Source organism: Moesziomyces antarcticus (assembly GCF_000747765.1).
Source record: "Moesziomyces antarcticus DNA, scaffold: scaffold_v10016, strain JCM 10317, whole genome shotgun sequence".
In the NCBI taxonomy this organism is placed as follows: Eukaryota; Fungi; Basidiomycota; class Ustilaginomycetes; order Ustilaginales; family Ustilaginaceae; genus Moesziomyces; species Moesziomyces antarcticus.
Window position 1 is genome coordinate 129,014 of NW_014638994.1, and position 25,476 is coordinate 154,489.

The following is a 25,476-nucleotide window of genomic DNA, read 5'->3' on the forward strand; positions in this document are numbered from 1 at the left end:
CAAGGTGACCGACTCGAGACTTGGAGAGTGAGAGTGAAGCTCTAGGTGCGGTGGGGGTGTGAGTGAGAGCTTGAGTGTATGGCCTCGGAGCGGGACCCTGAAGGTTGAATTGGGAAAATGGGCGTTAGACTCCTTGCATGATGGATTCGATTCGAGGTCCGACTGCGAGACAGGCGCCGATTTTCTTTTTTGACAGACGGAGGGGACCAGTGGCAAAAAAAAGGGGGAAGGCCGGGCTGCCTCCTTGCCGCTTTCCGATGGGCGGGGGAAAAGGCTCACAAAGGCAGAAAAGGGCCAAGGTGCGCGGTGGGGATTGGATGCAGCTCAACTTCGCTTGGAAGCTAGCCGACTGGGTGGAGTGGTGCAGTGCGGTGCAGTGCCATGCAGGCCAGATCCAATCAAGATCCAAGTCAAGTTGGGCCTTCTGTCAATGACTGATCCGACTCACCTCACTCAGCTCAGCTCAGCCCACACGCCCTTCTCGAGCCTAAAATTTCCATTTCCAATTTTCTCTTTTCTTTGGCGTTGAAATTGGGAAATTGGCACGGCTCGTCAGCCGAAGCAGCCGGAGCAGCCGAACTCTCGCTCTCCCTCCGCTACTGTAAGGCGCGCTCGAGCCTCAGCTGTGCGTGGCGTGGCGTGGCGAGGCGCTTGCACTCGCAGTCACTCGCCCTCGCACTGCCAATCTGCCTGTCAAATCCGACTACGGTAGCCGCCTGCCTCCCCTCGCCCTGCACATGTCGCGTCCCACTCGCTCTCTCTCTCTCTCCAGTCCGCTTTTGCCCCTCCGCCTCCTCATCCTCCTTCAGCAACCTCGTCTCGACAGCCGCCTCCCTCGCCTTGTCTCCATCCTATCCTTCTCTCCTCACACCTTGACCCCCGCTCGCAGTCCACAATCTCACCCCCATTCCTCGATCCCAGTGGAATCCCCGGTCACCACCACCGCCATCACCACCACACCACACCGCCTCACACCAACCCTCCTCCTTCCCCACACGGCTGCCTTCTCCTATCTGCGCCACCCGTCACACTCCGGCCTGCTTACTCTCCAGCAGCACATCCATCTAGACTGGCTCGCCCACTTCAAATCGATCTAGAATCCGCCCATCTCTACCCCGCACTTTGAACCCCGCATCTGCTTCAACCCACCACAGCCTGCAGTCGCTTTGGCGTCGCTCGCAACAAAAATGAACCCATCCTCCGGAAGACCCACTACCGGCAGGCCCACCACCGGTAGGCCCATGACCGGTCGCCCGGGCACTCGCGGTGGTACCGCCGCTGGTAGACCCCCCACACAGGGCCAGGGCGATTACCCTCAGCAGCAACAGCAGCAACACCACCACGACCCCTACATCCAGGAAGAATGGGACGAGGAGGATGACTACGAATCCGACGACGACGGCGACGTGTTCGCCTTTGTCCCTCCCGATCTCGGCCCCGCCCCCGAGCTCCAACAAAACCCTCTCGACCCATCCATAGATAACCAGAACCGTCAGCACATCTCGCCCACACATCACAACGCACCAGCAGCATCCTCACCACCACCTCCACCCGCAGCATCAGTACCATCCGCAGCCGCCGCCGCCGCCGCCGCCGCCGCCGCCGCCGATGCCGCAGACCAGAACGAGACCTACTACTTTGACGAGGCCACCGGCGCCGTATACGACTCTCAGGGCCGTCTCGTCGATGTCTCGGCTCAAAACCTTGCCATCGGTGCGTCTCAGGCCGGCGCAGCTGCAGCGCATCCCGCCCTGCACGATCTGCAGCACGACCCTCACGCTAGAGACTCGCCCGCCTCCGAGCTCACCATCAACGACCTCGCCGCCGCCACCGCTCACCGCAACGGCCTGCCCGCCGACACCTCCCAATCTCTCAAGCCGCGCGCCTCCACCGACAATCGCTCCTACGACTCCACCAGCACCTACTCCCGCGATCCCGGCGCACAGCCTCTCAACCACGCTCGCTCCTACGCCGCCTTCCCCTCCATGGACGCCCTCCCCGAGGTCGACTCCCAGCCCACCAGCCGCAGCGGCAACTCGGACATGCGCGCCGCCCTCCCGCACGGCACACGCGACATTGGCACCACCGCAAGCGGCGCCATCTCCCTCGACCACGCCATCCCCGCACAGGGCAAGCGTCAGAGCGCACAGATCGACGCCTACCCCGACTCCCTCCCCGAGCTCCGTCACAGCCCAGAGAGCGACCTCAAATTCCCCCTCGATGCCGGCGACTACACCTACGAGGACGCCTACAAGGACGAATTCCACATGGTCAACTACAACGACCTCGGCCAAGGCCACGGCCTCGTCCACCCCGCCCTCGAGAGCGCACACGTCGGTTCCCGCGGCGTACGCATGGTCGAGCTCGAGATGGAGATGGAAGAGGACTCGCCCTACCCCGAGGTGCGCGCCTCGGTCTCCAACATCGACGACACCGACATGCCCGTCAACACCATCCGCATGTGGTTCATCTCCTTCTTCCTCACCATCATCGCCGCCGGCGCCAACATGTTCTTCTCCATGCGCTATCCGGCACCCACCTTTACAAACACCATCGTCCTCCTCATCGCCTACCCCATCGGCAAGCTCCTCGCCGCCATCATGCCCATCCGCGTATGGACCCTCCCGCGCTGGCTCGGCGGCAAGGATTTCTCGCTCAACCCAGGCATCTACAACATCAAGGAGCACGCCCTCACCTCCATCATGGCCAGCATCGCCATCAACACCGCCTACTCCATCAGCGTCATCATCGTACAGGACCACGAGCGCTACTACGGTCAGCCCAGGCCCTTTGGCTTCGACGTGCTCTTTGTGCTCAGCTGCCAGACCGTCGGCTTTGGCCTCGCAGGCATGTGTCGCCGCTTCCTCGTGTGGCCCGCAAGCATGATCTGGCCCCAGAACCTCGTCCAGGCCACCATCCTCAACACCCTCCACGCAGAGGAGGACGGTGCAGACGGCTCCATGACGCGCTTCCGCTTCTTCTCCATCGTCTCCATCGCCGCCTTTGTCTTTTACTTTGTGCCCGGCTACCTCTTCACCGCGCTCTCCTTCTTCAACTGGGTCTGCTGGATCTGGCCCACCAACATGCCCGTCAACGTCGTCTTTGGCACCGCCTCGGGCCTCGGCCTTTCGGTGCTCACCTTCGACTGGACACAGATCATCTACATTGGCTCGCCCCTCGTCACGCCCTGGTGGGCCGAGTGCAACATCTTTGCCGGCTTTGTCGGCCTCGTCTGGATCGTCGCGCCCCTCATGTACTTTAGGAACGTCTGGTACCAGGCCTACCTCCCCTTCAACAGCGGTGCCTCCTGGGACCGCTTCGGCCAGCCCTACAACATCTCGCGCGTCATTCCCAACGGCGTCGACCTTGACAAGGAAGCCTACGAGGCCTATTCGCCGCTCTATCTTTCGACTACACTCTCGCTCGTCTACACCACCGGCTTCGCCATGCTCACCTCGGTGCTCACGCATACCGTGCTGTACCACGGCAAGGCGCTCAAGAAGGGTATCATGCGCGTGCGCACCGAGGAGGACGACGTGCACGCCAAGTTCATGCGCCACTACCCCGAGGCGCCCGACTGGTGGTACGCGTGCATGTTCCTCGCGGCGCTCGTGTTTGGCGTGATCATGATCGAGGTCTACGACACGGGCCTGCCCATCTGGGCGCTGCTCGTGGCCATCGCCATCCCCGCCATCTACATTCTGCCCACCGGTTTCGTGTTTGCCATGACGGGTCAGGCGATCGGCACCAACCTCATCGGCGAGCTGATCGTAGGCTATCTGCTGCCGGGCAAGCCGCTGCCCAACATGATCTTCAAGGCGTATGCGCTGCAGGGTCTGCTGGGTGGCTTGCAGTTTGTGCAGGATCTCAAGCTCGGCCACTACATGAAGATCCCGCCGCGGCTCACATTTATGGCGCAGTTGACGGGCGTGTTGGTGGCGTGCTTTGTGCAGCTGGGTGTCAAGCAGTGGATGTTTGCCAACATCCAGGGCATCTGTTCGCCCGATCAGCCGGACAGCTTTACCTGCCCGCACATCCGCGTCTTTTACACGGCCAGTTTGGTGTGGGGTGCGATTGGGCCGGCGAGGATGTTTGGCAACGACTCGATCTACAGGCCGATGTACTGGGCGATGTTGGTGGGGGCCTTGATTCCGATTCCCTTCTGGTTGGCGGCAAGGAGGTATCCTCGGAGCTGGATTCGCTACATCAGTTGGCCGGTCATCTTTGCGGGTGTATCGTTCATCCCACCCGCGAGTGGGATCAACTACTCGTCGTGGTTTGCGGTGGGATTCATCTTCCAGTACCTCGTGCGCAAGTACAACTTCCGCTGGTGGTCCAAGTACAACTTTGTCCTCGCCGCCGCCATGGACAGCGGCACCATCATCTCGACCATCGTGGTCTTCTTTGCGCTGGCGCTGCCCAAGAACGGCTCGCTCACCATCAATTGGTGGGGCAACGAGGTGGTTGCAAAGACGTACGACTGGGCGGGGTACTCGTATTTGACCCCGCCAGAGGAAGGCTTTGGTTCGACGCCCAAATTTTGAAGTGGTTCCACGGCTGCTTTGTTTGAAGAAAAATGTCATTCTTGCTTTTGTCTGCTCTATCGCCCCAGTAGGGATGGTGTGTCTGTTGTGCCACGGCGCCAGAACAGAAAAGAAAATGAGCTGGGTGTTTCTGTAGAGAGGCTCCAATCCTTGACACAAAGGCTGATGTAGAACACCGCAGAGCCTCTAACCAGGCTCTGTGTCAAACTGCAGCAGCTCACACACAGCCTCTGGATGACCCTCTGCGGCAGTCACACCGAAGTGCGTTTTGTTTGTGGTGAGGATGGTGTGTGTGTTGGAGTGCGCGGTGGTTAGAGTGGTAAGGCGCTGGTCCAGCACACGACACAAACAGAGGGAGTTGAATGGCGAATGAATGTATTGGATGGAGCGAATGGATTTGATTGTGGTGTATCTACATGGTGTGGACTGAGAGTGCAAGCTGAGTGAGCGTGGATGAGGAGGTATGTGCATCGTGACCCTGAGGAGGTGTGCAGCGATGCCTCCCAGGACGCGTGTGGTATGGTGGGGGTAATTTGATGCAGGTCCGGGAAACCCACCAACAACCGAGACAATGCCCGATGTAGCCGAGTGTGCCTGGTCATGAGCGAGATGGTTCTGTGTTGCTTTACTCGACACGGCTTTGCTTGACTGCCACGGCGACAAACAGCAACTCGGCAAAAAAAAACTATGCCGGGTCATGAGGGTAACTTGACACGATTGTTGCCTTGCGATGCGTTGCGATCGGGCATTGTCCGACTTGCTGTTGTGCGGCGTCGCCTACACCGCCAACCTCGGCCACGGCATCACCTTGCGCATCGACGCGGAATCGGTCTAAGATCTCCCTCAAGGCGATGCACCGCATCAGCAGCAAAGTCAACAGCGCTCTCTCGACCAAGAGTACAGAGCCCCCAGCACGATCGAGTAAGTTGGATACAACATAGCCATTGGCCATGAGAAAAATGTCCTTCGTCATGCTTGCCTGGAAGGGTGTGTGTGTGGTGTTACGAGCGGTTGCGCCAGAGCGAGACCCCATTTCGCCTTGCTGACACCCAGCTTCCACACAACCATTGCTTTGACAGCGTCGTTGCTTGAGAATGTCTTGCTCAATTGCGCCTTGCTACGCAGTGGCGCCTTGGGTTGACACTGCATCGCAATCGTGGCCGTGCATGACTGCAACTGCTCGCCTCCGCGACTTGCCTGTCTGTGCCTTGTCGTGACCCGAGCTTCCCACACGGCGGTTGCCTCGATTGACGTTGCATGCTTGGACTACGCCTGTGCCCCCTGCCCCATGGCCAAGTTGACATGGCGTGTCGTGTGCGCATGTGTGGGCGGTGTTGAGAGCAAAGAGTTGAGTGCGGGTCTGAAAAGTGCTCGCAATCTGTAGCATGAAATGTGTTTGCTAGGGTTGGGATGGCGATGAGAGCTGGGTGCCAATCCCATGCCATCGTGTTTGGCAAAAGAGTGTGGTGTGAAAGGGATTAGACTGAGTGAGTGAGTGAGGAGGTGCGTGCATCATATGCCCGAGTAGGTGTGTAGCGACGCCTAGCCGGGCGCACGTGGTATGGCGGGGGCCACCTGATGCAGCTACCACCCTCGGCGAGCCGGGAAACCCGCACCAACAGAAAGTGAGTCACCGTCACTCTGCGCTTGATTGCTTCCAAACGCCAAGTAATGGGGCTGCTTGGGGTTCATCTCACGATGAGGAGCATACTTGCATTGTGTGCGCTATCTTGTCTGCCCCAAGAAACCACCTTGCGCAACATCAAGCGCCTCCCACCTTGGAAAAAGGTGCAAGACATCCACAATGCACGCCAGGGTCAAGACGCCACCACCCACACTCACGTCCTTGTCAGCAACCAGACGAATCGCTTCCTAACTGCCAATATCCTTGCCAAAGCTGTCCGAGTACCAAACACGCTTACATCTTTGTGATGCGCTGATCGCTCCGACCAACGACTACAAATGACGCTTTCGGCATTTCCACCATTGAAGCTTGCTTCCAAGCATGATGGGGGAAAACAAGCGGCGATTGTAGGAGCCACGTGAGTCGATTGGGTTCCACTGCTTCACCCTGCGGTGCTTGCTCCTTCGTACCGAACTTTTCGAGAGAGTGGAGCTACGTGTACGGGGAGCATTAGCTTCGTGTGCCAGGTATAGGTCACTGCGAAAGAAGCAGTACAGTACATTCGTCTCACTCGATCCACGAACAGGCATCAAGTCGATTGAGCGCTCTCCAACATACGCTGCTAAATCGTCCAAGCCCAATCTTGCTTTACTTGCACTTGTATTCGGGCGGTCGGTCGATGCACCAAGCCGTGCGCGCACGTCATACGCGAACTGCATGTTGAGCGAAATGATGCCGAGATCACAGCGCCACCATCGTCAAGCTTGCTGTTATTATTTCTTGCTGCGTATTGCGAATCGAGCCACTGCGTCGAAGGAGGAGCGGCGCATACTTCGAGAGGCTGTTCACTTCGGCCAAGATGGCTTCCGCTGCCAAGCAGGTATAGCTCAGATGCTGCTGTCTCCGAGCTGATCGAGTTGCGCAAGTGCAAGGGGCATCCTCAATGTAATCATCGCTCGAATCTTTTGTTTTGCAGGAGGATGAGCTGATGCGATCGTCAAGCCGCATGGAAACCGAAACCTCACCAATGAATTGAAATGGCAAACTCGTCTTTTGTTTTTGCCCAGCCCAAGTGGTTGCGAACATGGTTCGAGCGCTTGGTGCTGATCTCCTCGTTCACGCCATGTGGGATATGCACGAGCCATACAATGTTGACCGTTTGAGATTCCGCTGCCTCCTAAGGGCACCGATTGGACCTCGCTCATTAAGACCCCGCTGCTCGCGTCTGCAAGCTTATCCTGCATCGCAAGCCTGTGCTGCTGGATCGGAGCAATCTACAAATGCCGCTCGCTTGGCCAAGCTCGTGCTTGCTTTTGGATTCCAGATCAAACCAATTGATCAGGGTCGATCTAGTGAGCGTTGAGGTCTTGCGTGACTTGAATCCAACCACTCACCGCCGCTCCATCAAAAGGCCTGCGCCCAAATCGAGCCGTCGTCAACACACCCTGCTCAACTTCTGCCGGCTTGTTATTGCTCCTGAATCTTCTTAGGTTTAAGTGGTCGGTAGATGGAGGAACACCGAGGTGATCGCACACCTCCTCTTCGCTTGACACAGAGCGTCACACACAGTTCGGAGAGAAGCTCCGATTCGCATATATCTGAGCCGACGTTGGTGCAGCGCTCATACAGAGCCGACCATTGGGGCTTGTATTACGAGCAGCGAACACACGGCCTCTGTATCAACCGTCTGTGCCAGATCTACACAGTTATTACGCCTCGTGGCAGCGTTCCGACCCAGGTGGTATATGCTCTAAGCCATGCAATGTCCGAGATCGTGTTGAAGTTACAACGCCACCTCGACACCAATTGACCCTCGTCCCCATCATCGTGCGCTGCTCACCTGCACAAGCCTTGTTGGTGCACTTGTGGCTTGTGGTCTCTGATTTTTTCGTATCATGCGTCGATTTCGCGCAACGAGGTAGCCGGACGCCTCAAAGATGCACGTGCAGGACCTGATCTGGGAGCGAGACGCAAGCAGATCGCCGAAGGACACCGCCTGGAGCCCAAGGCGTAACATCTAACTTCTGAAGCAAGGCCAAGCGCTCGCCCAACGAGGCGAGGGAGATCAAGCTTGCTCAAGCAGTACTCCAGACTTCTCCTCCATGGGTGGTCGTACACTGTCCATCGATGCACCTCGGCGTACTTTCCCACATGCTCGGCCTCGTCGGTCGTGTCGACGAGCGGCAACCAATATTCGGGCGCTCCTGCGCACTTTGCACGAGGCAGTGGTACTCGCTCGGTTGCACGGGGAAACGATGAGGCAGTGCACGACGACGTGGGGGTAAGCGAGCAACGGACGCGCCGCGCGCGGGACCGAACTGGCGGACAAACAAGCTCGAGGCAATTGGGATGGAGGATTCGTACCTGCACTGGTCCAGCTTGGCCTCGTAAAAGTCGCTGCGGATCGATGAGCTCGAGCAGCACACGGAGGTAGCTGGAGCGTAAAAACGATGCGCTGCACAAAGACAGGGACAAGAGCGAGCCGAAAGCCAGACAAGGCTGTGCAGCTCGCACGTACACTTTCTCAATCGATGCAAGCTCGCCGTTCACTCACGTCGTGTGGTAGAACGAGATGTTGACCGAGAATACTCCATCTTTCATACGAGATTGCGCGTAGCGGAATTTGGGTCGAGTCTTTCCCACTCGAGATCGTCTTCTTCTCATCGGATCGTGATGACCGAGATGGTTATCTGAATAGCATACATTAAGACCAACAACCGAACCTGGATGGATGTTTGGACGCTGCAAGAACCCGGCCCAGCCCGCAGGTTCCGCCCAGCCACCGCCAATTCACCTGCTCACACTCATGATCAGAGGTTGCAAAACGTACTGTCATCATGATGCTTTTTTTTTCCAACCGAGATCGCACATGGTGGATTTTCGACCCGTTGCATTCCCCACTCCCAACCCGGTTCTTTCTCATCTGACCGTGGTGACTGGATATCAGCGTTCGACAAAAGTGTTGACTTCAAGTTCGAGGGGTTTACGAACGTGGATGGATTTGTGGAGGCCTTGGCTGGTGCTCACCATCAGGATTGCGCATGTACTGCCATCATTTCAGCCGAAACGAGCGCCACAGTTATCGAACAAGGTGCTTGTCTATCAATCTTGAAACACACACATGTCGGTTCTTGTATGGTCTGTGTACCCGAACAACTCCTTCATAGTTGATCATCGCTATCGAACAAAAGTTCCACCCGACTCGATTTCGATTGAAGAAAAGAGGAGGTAAACATGCACGTATCGTTCGTGTAGGAGGAGGTGTCGAAGAGCCTCGTTATATGTCGAACAACAATACAGACCCACGTCGATTTCGCATGCCAAAATTGATAGTATTAAAACAGCCATTCATACTGGCGCACATACAGTTTAAGACCAAAGCAAAGAAAACCCACCGCTAACACTCGATGCGCATGCCCTTTTCAGCCATGACGAAGCGCACACCCAACCGCACAAGCCCTGTTGCATCGTTGGAGGAAGCAGGAGGTTCACATCACGAGGGACTTGTTGACCGAGATTGTTATTAAAACGCCACACACAACTGGCGCACATACAGGTTAAGACCAAAGCAAAGAATCCCCGCACTGGCGCCGCGCTAACATTCGATTTTTCAGCCATGACGAAGCGCACACCCAACCGCACAAGCCCTGTTGCATCGTTGGAGGAAGCAGGAGGTTCACATCACGAGGGACTTGTTGACCGAGATTGTTATTAAAACGCCACACACAACTGGCGCACATACAGGTTAAGACCAAAGCAAAGAATCCCCGCACTGGCGCCGCGCTAACATTCGATGCGCATGCCCTTTTCAGCCATGACGAAGCGCACACCCAACCGGGCCAGGTGTTCCTCGTGCCGCAGCTCGTCCAAGATCTTTTGCGGTGCGGTTCGGGGATCGAGCTGCGGCTGTGCGGATGCGTCGCTGTCGTCGCCATGTGCCGCAGCCTCCATCGAGGAGCTGCCGGACACAGCCGAGGTGGGCGATGCAGGCTGTGCATCGTCGTGCACAAACGTCGGGAAGAGCGCCGGCTTGACGTGGATCACGATCACGCCCAACCCGTCCAGCTGCCCCCGCAGCTCCGCATCGCCGTCGTACACGTGCGATCCTGTAGCTCCCACCGCTTCCCGCGCGCCAACCTCGTCCGTCGACACGGCCGCAGTACCCAGTGGAGACGGCGCGAGGTGCGGCGTATACCTGCCTTCACCATGAGCCTTGGCTGCACCAGCCGTGCTACCGCCCCCGCTACCGCCACCGCCACCCGAACTGTGCGCGCCCGTACTGCGCCCACTTGCGTTGGACGGACGTCGCATCTTCTGACGGTAGCGCTTGACCATCTGCGCCAACACGCGCAGCTCGTCAAACAGATGCTCCACCGACAAGTGGCCGTACAGAAACTCGGTGGGATGACCGCGTGGGAAGCTGCACTCGAGGAAAATCGCGTTGAGCTTGCCCTCGGCAAAGCGCTCCGCCGCGTGACTCCACACCTGGCGATTGCGCGGGCTCTTGGACACGCAGTCGGGCTCCACATCGCCAAAGAAGAGCACGTCCTTGTCGTGCGCCTTGTGCGTGATGAAGAACGCCGTCGAGTCGAGCGGCGGCGGCGAGCGGTCGATCGAGACGCGTCGAGGCGGCTGCCTTGTGGTTGGCGGCGCCGCAGCACCGCCTGTGCTCGCCGAGGCCGCCGCGGGTGGCCATGCCGAGGGCGGCGAGGAGCGTCTCTCGGAGCCTTGGGCGGTGCGAGGCCGGCGGCCCTTGGCGGGGCGTTCGGGCAGCTTGGCGCCAAACTGTTGCGGTGCCAACGCTTGCGCCTCGGATGGCGATGCGGTGGAGCGGGTTGGAATGCCCGGACCACTGCTGACGGAGGGCAGCATGGCGACCGACGAGAGCGAACCCGAGCTGGACGACGAAGAGGGCGCGGCTGTGGCGGCAGAGGCGGCGGCAGGCGATGCTCTTGGGGAGACGGGTTCGTTGTGCTTGCCTGGTGATGCATCGAGCGGGTTGAGCGAGCCGTTGGATAGTCTGTCGCGCTGAGTCGAGTTGGGAGCAAAGAAGGGGCTGCTGTTGAACGAGGGCCTGCGAAGCGCTGCGAGATTGGACTCGCCGCCCTGGGTTATGCTCTCGAGGGTGCGCGTGCGATCGTCTGCGCCGCCGCCGCCGCCGCCGCCGCGCGAGAGCTGGAAGGACGCCATCTGTGTGCTGATGGGAAGCGACATGCGCTTGCTAAAGTAGTTTTGGTTGAGCTGGGTGGGAGCATAGGTGGGAGTAGGCGGAGCTGGGGGTTCGGAAGGGTTGAGGCCGTGGGAGAGGGCAAAGGGGAGCACGCTGAGCGCGTCGCTGACGCCAAAGGGGCGCTGATTGTCGAGGCTGCGCATGTGGTACATGGTGTGCGGCTCGTCCTCGTTCCAGGAGGCGAGCTTGGGCCAGATTTTGCCGTTGAACATGTCGAGGATGTTTTCGAGCGTGGGCTTGAGGCCGAAGACGGCGCGCTTGCCCGGTAAGGAGGCGGAGCCGAGGACGAGGCCGAGGATGTGGTCGAGATGGGCGTGGGATATCAAGAAGGCGGTGGAGAAGGAGGCCATGAGGCCTGCGCGGAGGAAGGCGGAGGGGGTGGTGGCGGGGAAGTCAAAGTCGTGGAAGGCCGAGTCGGGGCCGTGCTGCTCGAGGACGTCTGTGAGAGCGCCGAGCCAGGAGCCGCCCTCGACGACGATGGAGCCGTCTTGCCACTGTGCGTCTGCGGGCTTCAAGAGGTAGCAGGAGCAGTCGCCTTCGAGAGGGCCACCGCCAGTGCCGAGGCAGACGAAGCTGAACGAGGCGGGCACATCGGGCGGATGGAGGGCGACGCGGGGCTGCTTGCGTCGACGGTAGTCGGGAGCCGAATAGAAGGACTGGTCCGAGTAGACGGAGCTCCTGCGGTAGGCGTTGCGGCTGCTGGATCTGCTGGCGGAGGGAGCGCTGTCGGCGGCGTCTGGTGGAGCGTTGAACTGGGAGGAAGAGGATGCGACGGCTGTGTCATGCCGCAAGGATGAGGAAGGAGCTGCCATGGATGGGGAAGCTGTGGCGGACAGCAGCGGTGGCTATCGAAGAGTGCGAAGGGGAAGAAGGAAGAGAGACGCGAGACGTGCGGAGGAGTATATGGGGGGGAGAGATGGTCCCCACCGAGAGGATAGTCGTGGACGGAGGATGTTCGGTCGTGGCTGGTTTGGAATATGAAGAGGCGAGGTGGAAGCTTTGCGGCGAGCAACTAGGCAGGCACGCGGCGAGCACGGGGTAGGTTGGCCGACAGTGGGCTGGCTAGATGCCGAAGTGGATGCCAAAGTGGGGGAGGCTTGTGACGGAGTTGGCCGATGTGGTGGTGGTAATGATGGTGGTGGTGGGTTGGATGTATGGAAATGCAGACGTTGATGCACCGAGACCGCGGAGACGCCAGTTCGGAATCGAATGGAAGGCGGAGCGAATCGATGGTCGACGCGAGTTGAAAGCCGAGGGATGCCGGCAATGTGGGCCAGTGCGGTGGAAGTTAGCCAAAGGTGTGGGAAGGCAAGGGGTGAGGAGCGGGCTCAGGATGAATTCATTTCGGGGGCGGCTGAGCGATGCAAGGGTGTGGGTTGAAAAGATGGATGTAGGCGGCGGCGGCGGCGTACAGAAGGCTAGGGCGTAGGAAGGTACTGCGGCTGTCGGCGTGCGCGACAATGTGATAGTAGAGTGATGATGGTGATGGCGAGGATGAGGATGAGGATGAGGATGAGGATGAGAGAGCGGGGCTTTGCCGAATCTACTCGAGAGAGAGCGACGACCGAATTGGCACGCGGTCTGAACCCAGTCATGAGTTCGAGAGCCTCTCTCTCTCTCTCTCTGCTCGATCTCAGGGTTCTGGACCCAGATGGGATCCACACGGACGGGCGCAGCGAGGCGAATCGCATGCGCTCGAGTCAAGCCAGCCGACGCAGTCAAGGCGGAAATTCACCACTAATGCGGCCAATGCGGCCTCGACTTTTGCACTTTTGGGCCAATTGCGCCGTTTTTCGCGCCGGTTTCCGATCGCCACGCAGCAGCCGCTTGGCCGACTACAGTATAGTAGCCGCGGGCCCGCTTTGGCCACGCATCCTCGGCACGCCCCTCTCGCTTGGCTGCGCATCGCATCGAGCGCAGAGCCGCGTGGCAGCAGCCAATCCCATCAGTCCATCCAGCTCAGGGCCTAGAAGCGCCCTGCTCCCTCTCTGCCGCAGCCCTCTAGAACCTAACACTAATCCACCCCAAAAAACAATCCGGCTCTCATTGGCCCCACCAAAAAAGCTCTGCAGGAACAATGCACCATGCCCACCACCGCCTCTTGGCAGCCTCGAAACATCCCCACCGACCTCAGCCAAGCCGACCATTGACCATGGTCTTGCTCGTTCCTTGACACCCCTGTGCATGTGAGACAGAAAACAAAACACAATCGATTGCTATGATAGATGCCGTACAGTATGCTTTCGAGGCTCATCGGCCCGTCATGATGTAGTCGAGCGCGCGCAGGCTTCGCAGCAGCACCGCCTGCGCATTCGCAGGGCTCGCCAGCGCCGCCAGCGCCTTGCTCTCGATGCGCTGCCCGCCGCTCATCGCCGAGATCCGATCCGTCACCGTCGGCCCGCTGATCACGATCCCGCTGCGCGTCACTCCGCTCGGCGTGCCGTCGCCAGCCCCGGGCGTCTCGCTGCTGCCACCCGCCTCGGCCTTGTCCTTGCCGCCGCCCTCCTCCTCCGCTTCGTCCTCCTCCACGTGCTCCGGCAGCGTCGCCAGCAACGCATCCAGGTCAACAACCAGCGACCTCGACGCCTCGTTCGCCTGCGCCTGCAGCGCGCCGCAGATCACATCGCGCGCACCATCGATCGCAGACAGGTGCAAAGCCACCGCCAGCGTGTTCTGGAAGCCCTTGCTCGACACCGCCGTCGCAAGAGGCCTCACAATGTTTGCAAGCCGCTCCGCAGGCACCACCGGCATCGTCGATAGCGAGCCCTCCGAACCGCCTTCGCCCGCTTTCGCATTGACCGCATTGGCGACAGCCTCGGCCGGTGCGGCTCCGGCATGGTTGCTGCCACTGCTCGTCGACGTTGCCGCTGCCGTGCTTGTTGCTGGCGCAGAGCTGCTCGACGCTTCAGCCGCTGCCGTCGACTCGCCTGCGCCACCCGTACCACGCTTGCCCTCCTCCGGCTTGGTCACCGCAAGCAGAGGCTTGGTCACCGTGCTCAGAAGCGCCAGCAGCGAATCCACCAGCTGGCTGTTGGCCAAGATCGTCTCCTTGGACAACAGCCCCAGCAGCACGTTGAGCGGTGCCCATCCACGCTCCACACCCTCCTTCTCCTTCTCCTTCTCCTTCTCCTTTTCCTTGCCCTTGCTTCGCTTCGGCGGTCGCGAGTCGTCGCGCAAAAAGTACAGCGCCGCCTGAGTGTTGACCGCAGTCAGATGCAGCAGCGTGTCCAGGCTGCGAGACGCGATCAGGAACGGCGCCTCGTCTCCCGTCTTGGACAGCGGCGCCACATTGCCAGACGAGCCGCCCGCGCCCCCAGGCGTCCAAACCTGCCCGTGCACCGCGCTTGCAGGCCCCGAGTTGGCCCGCTTCGGCGTCGGTCGCGATGGCGTCGCGTGCATCCGGTTCGCCCGGTTGCTCATCGACACAAACGAACGGTCCACCGCATGCGCGTCCACCGAGCCCTCCGACAGCACCATCAGCAGCAGATTCAGCAGCTCCGATCGCGTCTTGGCGTTCTCCGAAAGATTGGCAAGCACCTTGTGCAGCGACGTCTGCTTGGCGTTCATCTGGGGGAAGAACAGCAGCCGCACCAGCGTCGCCACACCCGGCTTGTCCAGCAGCTGGATCGCATCGCGCGGTCCCGCCTTCTTGGACGCATCGCCGTGCGCAGCCTCGTTGCCAGCGCCACCCGTCGCCCGCGCCGATCCAGGCATGCCCGAAAGGTTGAGCACTCGCATCTGCATGATCGGCCTTCGCGGCGCCCTCGGACCGTCAGGCACATCTCGCACCGTACCAGTCGACGTCTCTTGGCTGTCTTCCTCCTCGTCGAATCGGCGGTGTTGACGCTGATGATCTCCTGCGGCCTCGCCGTCAAGTCGTGTCATGGGCAGAGAGTCCAGCAGTTGCTCGCCGTCACCGCGCAGGATCTCGTCAAGGTCGTCGGCCGAGAACGTGTAGCCCAGAGCGTCGTTCGCCTGGTCGCCCGATCGGCCGCCCTGTCCCGCCGGACGCGCTGCGCTCGAGCTCGTTGCATCTTGACCACCGTCCTGGCCCGACGCTCGTCGGTCTCGGTCCTCGATCGCCTGCGCTGCCATCTGCTCGCGAACGCGGCGTCGCGACGTCTCGATCGCCTCCTGCTGGATCACCTCGGCTCGCAGCTCGGGAGGCAGTGCGTCCAGGAACTCGGGCGCGATGCTCGTCGGCTGCGGCAGATTGCTCGTCGCTTCCGCAGCTCGGCGCTCCCGGAAGTGCTGGTTGAGCACCTCCTCGCGCAGGTCGTCCGGCAGCGCCTCGAGGAACGTTGGATCAATGCCCGTGTCGGTGATGTCGATCTCTTCGCCGTTGATCATGATCGTGGATCGCTCGGCTGCCGAGGCAGGTGCAGTCGACTCGCCCGACAGCGTAGCCTCTGAAGGTCGTGCTGTCGATGCGTCCGTGGCCACGGCACTGCTCGACGGCTCGGTCACTGCAGGCGAGGTATCAGACATCTCGACATCGTCGGCAGTTGCACCACCAGGAGCCGGCTCTGCCTGAGCGCCAGAGGTGATGCTGTCGGAAGCGGCAACGGCGGCTTCGGCGGAGGTGGACACCGCTTGCTCTTGCGAGGGCTCTGCGGGCGTGCCCGTGACGGTGGGCGCCTCTGTCGGCGCGTCGGCAGCAGCTTCGGCTTCGGTTCCGGCCTGGGTGAGCATCTGGTGTGCTCGCTGCTCGCCTTCCCGCAGCCTCTCGCGCGCTTCTTGCAGCTCCTGCTCGGTGCGCGCCTTGCCTTCGCGCAGCCGCTTGAGCTCGGCCTCAGCCTTCTCGCGCGTCTGCTTCGCCTCCTCGAGCTTCTTGCGATCCTCCTCGAGCCTTCGTCGAGTTTCCAGTCGGCTCTTCTTGAAGCCAGGCATGAGCGCGTTGATGAGATGATTGCGCATGCGCGACGTACGCTCGCTCGACACAGCCGACGAAGGCAACAGAATCAGCGCCTCCTCGGACCACCTCGTGATCGTGGGCATGGGCGTGAACGACTGTGAGAGCGTCACTGGATCGTTCATGCGAGCCGCTTGACGGCTGCTGGGCGCCCGGTGCGCATCGCCTCCAAGCACGGCCTGACCGTGCTGGGTGTGGCTGTGATGGTGGTGGTGATGACCGCCGCGGCCACCGCGGCCAGGGACGTCGATGCCGTCGATGCGCACCCTGCCGCCATTTCCGACCTCGATGTGAATGTCCTGATTGGCGCCGCCACGGGTCAGCAGCTGCTCCAAGAACTGCAGCGCACCTTCTCCCACGAAATCTTCCACCGACTGCGCCCAGTCTGCGTAGCCCGACGGCAGCTGTGCGCCGCCGGCGCCGCGGCTCGAGTTGCGACCTGCGTGACGGCTGGCGTCGGCATCCGACTGGTCCATCAGCAGTGGATGCGTCGGGATTTCGTACGAAACGGTCGTAGCGCGACGCGGCGCCATCATCGAGTCAAAGTCGAGCAGATTGCGTCGGCGATGGCCGCCGGTGCCGCTGGCCATGTTGGCGATGGCGTTGGGCAGGAAGAAGTTGGGCGGGAAGATGCCAGCCGTACGAGGACGGTCGCCAGAGGCACCCGGCATGCCGCTGCGAGCATCCGGAAGGGCCGTCCAGCCCCAGTTGGCGCCGAAACGGTCGTCGATCGGAGCGTCGTACGCCTCGGCCAGCTCGAGCTGCGACAGATCGTCGCCGTCCATGTCGCCATCGACAGACTCCTCATCGAGCATCTCCATCTCCTCTTCGTCCATCATGTCGTCTTCGCCGTCCATCAGTGCGGCCTCATCGCCGTCTTCAAGCTCTTCGGGTATCGCCGGCATGCCGTCCTCGCCCTCCTCGAAGACAAAGTCGAGCGCCTCTTCGTCGTCGTCCTCGTCATCCTCGTCATCGTCCTCGTCGTCTTCATCGGTCCACTCGTCCTCTTCATCGACGATGCTGACGTCGTCGTCGTCGACATCGCCGCCGCGCATGCCGCGCGCGTGCGAGTGGCCGTGACCGTCGTCGTCCGAGATGTCGTCTTCGTCGCTCGAGTCGTCCATGTCGGTGTCAGAGTCCGTGAGCTCAATGACGCGAGGGTCGTCGCCGTCCTCGCCCTCGAGCTCCTCGTCGCTCGAGAGCTCGCTGCCGGTCTCCGAGTCGTAGTCCGCCATGTCCATGTCCTCGTCGTCTTCCATGCTCTCGTCCGACATCTCGTCGTCCTCGAAGCCCTGCTCCATCTCGCCCGTGTGCATGCCGAGCGAAGAGTTGCGGTAGAAGTCGGGCGTCTCGGCGCGCTCCATGTCTTCCTCGTCCTCGTCCTCGTCGTCAAAGTCCTCCTCCATGTCGTAGTCGGACGAAAAGTCGGTCTCGTCGTCCGTCTCGTCGATCACAGCTCGGCCGCCATTCTTGTCCTTGGTCTTGCCCATCTTGATGGCGACCTTGGTGAGGTGCTCGAGCGGCCGCAGGATCGCCTCGAGCAGCGACTTGACCGTCGGCAGGTTGAGGTCCACATCGGCGATCGCGCTCGTAAGCACGGTGACAAAGTTCTTTTCGAGCATGATCTTGGCCATGTGCAGTGTGAGTTCCTCGGTCTGCTTTCCGCCCGTGCTGTTGGGACGTGCGATCAGCAGACGGTAGCACAGGTCGCTGAGCGCGTACAGCCGGCCGTAGCGCACCTCGATGGGCTCCGAAGACGATGCAGCCTCTTTGATGGCACGCGCGATCGCATCCAAGACCGTCTTGCGCACCGTGATGAGCTCTGCTGGTACCTCTTTGACGTCGATGTGCGCACTCACGTCCGCAGTGAGGGCCACCAGAACCGACATGGCCCAGTTGGAGAGCGTCATCTTTCTGCGCAGCTCGCTGCCCTCGTACGAGCTCAGGAAGCCGGCAGGCACCAGCTCGGTCAGGAACGTGCTCAGGATCGCCGCTCGTGCACGACCGGCGTCCTTGCCTCCGGGTGTGCCCGGAGCAAACGTCATTGAAGCGTGCGCCGGCGTCGAAGTGGGCGTAGCTAGGGAGCCCGCTGCAGCTGCAAACAGACGCTTCTTGCTGAAGTTGGTGAAGGACGTCTTGCAGGAAGCGTACGAAGATAAGAGCTCCGTAAGACACTGCATGAGGAACGACGAGTAGAAGAAGGCGATGTCGTCTTGCTTCTCGGCCTCGGTCTTTTCCTTCTCCGCGCTTTCAGCAGCCGATGCGCTAGTGTCCGCTGACGTCGTGGCACCAGCAGGCGCAGCGCTACTCTCCGTGGGGGTGGCGGTGAGAGCACCAGTGGCGTTGGCGGCTGAAGAGGGCTCGGGTGTCGCAGGCTTCCTGGCCGTAGACTTGAGCAGCTCAGTCAGCAAGAAGCCCATCAAGCCGTCGAGCTCCTCCGATGGCGTGCTGGCGGAAGAAGCTTGCGCGGCGGTCTTGAAGAAGGAGGCTTCGTCCATTGTCTTGGATGCCGAGCCTTCCATAGGCTCGTCGCCGAGACGCAGACTGGCCAGGCTTGCTTGCCCGTTGCCGGCGAGGTCGGAAGGCGACTCCTTGCTCGACTCTCCCGCGGCTGTAGAGTGCTGAAGCAGCTTGATGTGACCGCTGCCTTTGGTGGGTGAGTACTCGGTCATCTCGACCTTTTCAACCGCGGATGCAAGGAAGATGTCGGGCTCGCGCAGAACCGCGCAGTCGAGCTGGCGGACGAGCGTCGAGGTGTCGGTCAGCTTGTTGCGCGACTGCGCCACGAAGCTGTGGATCTCCTGGGCCATGACCGCGGCCAAAGTCTGAGAGTCTTCGACAATGTGACGCAGCACGATCGCGACGAAAGGCTGGCATCCGGAGACCAGCTTGGGCTCAAGGACACGGAACGGCTCGAAGATGAGACGAACGCCTCCTTCGCGCGCAAAACGAGCCGCGTACGAGTGACTGCGGGTCAGCACGGTCAGCAGTCGATAAGCAGCCAGCAGATCGTTGCGCTCGAGCGCTGGGGCCTCGCGGAAGAGCTGGATCGCAAACTGGAAGAGCGCGTCCGAAATGGGGACAGAGCCGACCTTGACCGGCGGCAGCGATGGCTTCTCGCTGGTGCTCGCGGATGCTTGCACGGTCGATGCCTCGGGCGCTGACTGGCTGTCACCCTTGCCCGACTCTGCAGTCACAGAGGAGTCGGCTTCGACGGGAGCGTCAAGGAACGAGTCGTCCACTTTGGTCTCGACGATGTCTTCGGAAAATCCGAGGATGCCAACGAGCGACAAGATGAGCGACGCCAGCCACTTTGGAGACGATGGCACCTTGGATGCTTGCTCTGATCCCGAGGCAGCCGGTTCTGGCGCCGATGCGGCACCGTCTGCCTTGCCTTGCGTGGCGCTGCGCGAGCCGTACAGCTGGATGAGAGCCTCCAACGACTTCAACACCGACGCTGCCATCTCGCGATCGAGTTGCTTGAAGATCTGCTCGTCGTGCAGGATGAGTGCGAGGAGCTGCAGACGCAGAGCGATAAAGTTGGCCTTGGCTTCGAAGGCCGCAGACGATTCGGCGTCGATCATCTTGACGAGCGTCTCGATGTAGCTCGTCGCCCGCGTGCGGTCGGTGGACTCGAGCAGAATGGCGCTCTTGACCTCGAAGACCAGCGCGGGGTGGTGGTCGGCCAGCTCGAGACCCCTCTCGACCAGGGTGGATCGCAGCTGGGCGCGACCTTTGTCCAGGCGGGCCAATGTCTCGTCGATCGCTCCCTGGTCCAGAGTCTCGTCGCAATCCAAGTGCACCGTCGAAGGAGGCAAGTCGCCGAATTCCGCCGGCGGAGCGTCGGGAATCATGACGTCCTGCACCTCTTCCGACGCATCACCTGCCTCGGCGGCCGGGGCGTCGGTCATCTGATCCTCCCACTCCTCATCGTCACCTCGGGCGGCGGCGGTGTTAGCGGGCGGTGGCGCGTCAGCCGGAGTGGCGGTGGTTGCGTCTGCTGCCGAAGTGCTCTCGCCGGTGGCGGCTTCTGCTGTAGCGCCAGTGGCGGGAGCCGAGGCGTCGTCGTTCCACGGGCGATCTGGGTTGTCGCGATACTGCACGACAAGGTCATCGTGCATCAGCAGGTACTCGGTCGCCGCGTTGAGATTGTTCTGGCATCGCGACAAGGCGTGGCGCGCTGCGTTTGCGGGGAAGCCCATGTCGACCATGGTGCGGACTCGGTCCTCGTTGGGCGCACGTCGCACCGGTGCGGGGACGAGTCGGGGCGCGCTGCCAAAGGCGAACGGATTGCGCATGTTGAGCAGCGGGAATCCAGCCTCCGGAGTCGCAGCAGGATTCGAGGAGCCAGTCGTGGCGCTCGGCTTCTTGGGCGGAGGCGCAACCTCGTTCTGGCCCTTGAGAATGGTCAGCAGATTCTGCAGCATCAGACGGTTCACCGACGCAGGCAGGGAGGGCAGCCACGGCTTGTCCCACACGGCCATTAGCGTCGACAGCACCTCGGCACGGATCTTGACGATGTAGGCGTGCGGGTCAAAGTTCTCGCCGCCTCCGATGCGGTTGATCTGCAAGGTCTGAGCCGAGTCGACGATGCCCTTGCAATGCACAAGCTTGAGCATGACGCCAAGCACGACCTTGAGCCCTCCGCACGTATGGCCGAGCTTGATGCCGGCCTCGTCGATGTTGGCCACGATGGATTCGATGCGGTTGCCCTCGCCAACGTAGAATCGGTCGATCTCGGCGACGTAGCGATCAAAGAGGTCGAAGAGCGCATCCAGACCGCCGATCTTGTCAAAGGCACGCAGGACCATCGAGTAGACGAGCGTCGAGCTGTGGCGATCGTCGAAAAGCAGACAGCTGGTCTGGCAGATCATGAGCGTGGCAAAGGCGAGGCTGTTGATGCCGTTGCTCGACTCTCGCCAGACCATGTGCTGCTTGAGGAAGCGGGCGATCTGGCTCGCGGCAGCCAAGGCCGCCTTCCTGTGGGTGGGGTCGACAGTGCGTCGCGGAGCAAGGTATCGCACGGTCTCTTCGAAGAGCGAAGTGAGCGAAGAGGGGATCTGCGAGGCGACGTAACGAAGCGCAGCAGCGTTTCGCTGCCTCGGGTCGTCTTCCTGCTTCTGCGCGGCGTTGGCGGCCTGTGCCTGCTGCTCGACCGTGCCGGCAATGTCCTGCAAGAGATCGTTCGGCACGCCATGCTGGGATGGACGCGTCTGCTGTGCGGAAGCTGCGGAACGATCCTCGGTCGCAGGAGTGATGGCGGACTGTTCAGCCGTGCCTTGCGTCGACGATGCTTGGGGCGCAGAGGAGCCGGAGCTCGGTTGAGTCGAGGCAGAGGCAGCCTTGGCGGGCGGTGGCGGCGGGGGCAGCGAAGCCTTGAGCAGCATGTTTTCCCACGAACAGGCACGGTGGATCGCGCCGAGCTCGGCGACGCTGATGGTGCCGGTGTTGGCGCTAGTGACGAGCGCCTGCAAGAAAGTCGTTGGAAGCTTGTGTCCGACGTAGGTGATGGTGCTGACGTCGGTGAAGAGGTGCGTACGCGAGCACAAGCCGACGAGCTTGCGGAAGGCCTGAGTGGCGTGCTCGGCTTCGGCGTCGTCGCGAGGCGTGGCCATCCAGAGGAGGCGCGAGACGTCGTTGTCGTAGGCCATGGACTCGAACGACTTGTCCGAGATGCCGAACAGGGCGGCCACCTCCTCGGATGCGGCCTTGACGTCGCGAAGCAGGGCGATCAGCACTGTCGTCGGGCTGATCTCGGCCATCAAGCGGACCAGGGTGACGAGCGAGTCGGCGAGAGGCGAGACCGAGAAATCATACGGCAGGCACGGCAGTGAGTAGAAAGCGAGCAGCTTGTCGAGACCGTCCAGCTTGATGAAGTCCTTGCAGTGCGAGGTGGTCTGGAAAAGGCCCTCGAGGAAACGAGCGATGACATCGATGGAGGCGATGACCGGGTTGGACTCGAGCTTGCTGAGGTCTTCCTTGCGGATCGGATCGGGCTCGTCGGTGACGACATCAGCAAGGGCCACGGAGCGAAGTTGCGTCGAGCTGCCCTCCGAGGCCGCTGTGGCAGCGGCGGCTTCGTCCGCGGCAGCAGCGCCCACGGCGAGGAGGCCGTAGGCAGCGCGCGACTTGGGCTCCGAGGGAAGGAGAAAGGCGCGGCCCATCTGGTCGATGTCGTTGAGCGAACGCAGGATGGAGTCCATGACGAGGCCCTTGACGCTGGGCTGGTGGCGCATGAGTTCGTCGATGGCCGCGCCGAAAGAGTTGGCATTGTCTCGATCCTGCAAGACCTTGCTGTGGCGCTCCGAGGTGAAGAGCGAGAAGAGCTTGGGGATGACGGGCCTTGCGTTGAAGAGGTCGAGTCCGGCCTGGTTGAGGCAGATGGCGCCGATGGCGTTGGGGATGGAGTAGATGACGTCCCAGTGCGCCTCGACGTCGGCCTCGATCGCATCAAAGAAGGCTTCGGGCAGCTTGGCCTCCTGGAGGATGGTGAGCGAGGTGGGCTCGTTGTGGATGAACTGTGCCATGACGTTGATGGCGAGCGCAAAGATCTGGGGACCAAAGACGGAACGATGCCGGATGATGCGCTTGAGCGAGGCGGGGAGCGAGGTGTTGATGAGGTTGCGAAGGCCATCGCCCGTGCCCGTGGACGCCATCATCTGTGTGATGGACTTGAGCATGGCGCGGAGCAGCGCCGAACGGCCGAAGGCAAGGCGGCCGTAGAGGTTGTCGGGCCCCGGCTCGCCGTAGACGCCATCGCTCATGCGGTCGGCAAGGCCGTCGTCGATGTCGCGTTCCACCTCGGCCTGGATGCGCTCGACGACGACGTCGAGGCCGCGTGCGTTGCAAAAGAGGTCAAAGGCCTGGGGCACGGCGTAGGCGAGGCTGTCGATGAGGCCCAAGGCTCTGGTGATGGTGCGCTGCACCATGTAGCGGTGCGGATTGGGGATGTTGGCGATCTCGATGAGGAGAGGGATGAGGCCTGCGCCGACGATCATGTGGCTTCCGACCGAGGTGGAAGCGATGAAGGCGACGAAGCTGAGCACCGAGTCGACGTAGTGGTCGCTGGAGACGGGCTCGGGCGTGCGCAGGTCCTTGATGAGGCTGCGAAGTGCGCTGAGGATGATGCCGTGGTTGACGGAAGCGTTGACCGAGTTGAGGACAACGCTGACCTTGTTGCGATAGCGACCGAGGCTGTCGAGGGCGTAGAAGGCGCTGCTCTGGCAAGCCATATCGAGCTTCTGTACGGGGTCGACGAGGGCGGCTACGCGCTGCACGAGGTCGGGCTCGTAGAGGAAGAGCTGGGTGTTGGCGACGGACTCGGAGATGATGAGGCCGTAGCAGGCGATGGCAAGGAGTCGACAGATGAGGAGCTGGATGCGCTCGTTTGGATCCGAGAAGCCGAGGGCGAGGCGGATGCGCTGGAAGAGCTCGAAGCGCTCCTCGGCGGGGATTTCGTAGGACTCGACCGCCTGGGCGAGCAGGTGGACGGGATCGTTGGCGCCACCGACACTGCTGCGAGAGAGACTACCGAGATCGACGTTGACGAGGCCCTCTCGACGGCTTTGAGGGGCCGAGTTGGAGCCGAGGGCATTGGGTGCGTCGTTGCGGTCGTCGGATCGAGTTGGAGTGGTGGGGAGGGCACCGGCCGAGAGCGCAGGTAGCATGGCGGGGCGGTTGTCCCTGTGGCGCGGACGCGTCGGAGTCGCGGTGGTCTGGTCGTGGTGGTGGTGGTGGTGGTGGCCATGGTGCGGGTGAGGCGATGCGACGGCGGTGGTAGTGGTGGTGGCCGTCATGGTCTGCGAAGACGAAGAAGCTGCCGAGTTTGTGGCGAGACCGCTTCGCTTGAAGAACTGGAAGCGGACGTGTGCGAGCTCTGGCGGCAGCGGAAGGTGTGGCTGAGCAATGTCGACGAGCGAGAGGCCGTGGTCGCGGGGGGTCCAGATCATGGCGAGGGTGGTGAGACGGTCGCGGGAGATGGGGAACTCGGCGCGGGGATGGTGGCTGTTGTGCTGCTGAGCGCCGCGAAGGACGAGACGAAGGGCGGCCTCGAGGACGTCGAGATGGCGTGTGCAGAGGAGGTCGTTGACATGCTCGAAGGAGTTGTAGAGCTTGCGATTTGTGCAGTTCTCGATGAGGAGTCGGGAGAAGCGGAGGATGCTGAGCACGAGGCGCTTTGTGAGGGGCGTAAAGTCGTTGACCTGGATCTTTGCGAGTTCATAGTCGCGGCAGACGGATTCGAGGATGAGGTCGAAGCGGTTGAGGACGGCGGTCCAGTAGAAGAGATCGCCTCTTGGCCAGCACCACTCGGAGATGCTGTCGAGGACGCTTGGCAGCTCGTCGTCTGTGGCTTTGTTGATGCGGTCCTGCAGAGCAAGCACCTCGGGTGCCTGCGCAGATGGAATGGTTCAGAACGAAATGGGTCAGCGTGCGTTGCGGGCAGGAGGAAGGATGCGCGGCGGGGGAGACTTACAGCAACAGCGAGACGCTTGGGCGTCCTTGTGATCTTCATGTTGGCAGCTCTCTGATGGGTGCGATGGAGAGGCTACAAGGGCAGGCGACACCCACGCCTTTCGCGGACGGCTAGAGCGTGCGCCCTGATGTGACGCGCGATGGATCGAGTGCTTGAGTCAAGCTATGCAGATGCGAAGAGGTGAAAGTGGCAGCTGTAGCAGCGGCCTGAGCAGCAGCCCGAGCAGCTGTTGTTGCGAGTGTCGATCCCAATGAGCAAGTGAGGATGCTCGAGAACAGCGGCGATTCGCAGCGAGGGATGGTGGGGGGATCGAAGCAGAAGAGCAACACCTTGGACGCCAGATGAAACCGTCGAAGCGAGCCTCTGTTGCTTGCGCATTGAGAGAGGATCAGGCGCAGGATCTCGGGCTCAGCAGCTCAGCCGCTCGGCCGCTCACCAGCAACCGCGCTCACTTGCTTTCCGCACAAAGCGCCGATTTTCTCACCAAATTCCCACCTTGGCTGCAACGCTGTAGGACTGTGCAGTGGAAAGTGCGTTGCGAAAAAACCGACTTCCGACTCGATCACGCTCTGCTCTGCTGCTGCTGCTGCTGCTGCTCCTCATCGGCCTCTCTCAGGGTTCAGCTCGGATCGGCCTTTTTACGTTTTTCCTCCACTTTTTGAAGTCGGTCAGTCAGCGCTTGGATTGCCCAAT

General features: G+C 61.3%; 4 protein-coding genes across 4 annotated transcripts; 1 reads left to right on the top strand and 3 right to left on the bottom strand.

Moving 5' to 3' along the window:
• Positions 1–1,187: 1,187 nt before the first annotated feature.
• On the top strand, positions 1,188–4,544 carry PAN0_016c5263 (oligopeptide transporter; the record flags this gene model as incomplete). The annotated part of the gene is made up of 1 exon (XM_014799204.1): positions 1,188–4,544. One exon carries the CDS (start codon positions 1,188–1,190, stop codon positions 4,542–4,544), a length of 3,357 nt encoding a protein of 1,118 aa, XP_014654690.1.
• A 3,517-nt stretch (positions 4,545–8,061) lies between these two features.
• Positions 8,062–8,769, bottom strand: PAN0_016d5264 (uncharacterized protein; the record flags this gene model as incomplete). Its single annotated transcript, XM_014799205.1, has 2 exons — positions 8,062–8,623; positions 8,723–8,769. 2 exons carry the CDS (start codon positions 8,767–8,769, stop codon positions 8,062–8,064), a joined length of 609 nt encoding a protein of 202 aa, XP_014654691.1.
• Positions 8,770–9,951: 1,182 nt separating this feature from the next.
• Positions 9,952–12,210, bottom strand: PAN0_016d5265 (uncharacterized protein; the record flags this gene model as incomplete). The annotated part of the gene is made up of 1 exon (XM_014799206.1): positions 9,952–12,210. The coding sequence occupies one exon, from the start codon at positions 12,208–12,210 to the stop codon at positions 9,952–9,954; it is 2,259 nt and encodes a 752-aa protein (XP_014654692.1).
• A 1,438-nt stretch (positions 12,211–13,648) lies between these two features.
• Positions 13,649–24,822, bottom strand: PAN0_016d5266 (ubiquitin-protein ligase; the record flags this gene model as incomplete). The annotated part of the gene is made up of 2 exons (XM_014799207.1): positions 13,649–24,700; positions 24,784–24,822. The coding sequence occupies 2 exons, from the start codon at positions 24,820–24,822 to the stop codon at positions 13,649–13,651; spliced, it is 11,091 nt and encodes a 3,696-aa protein (XP_014654693.1).
• Positions 24,823–25,476: the final 654 nt, after the last annotated feature.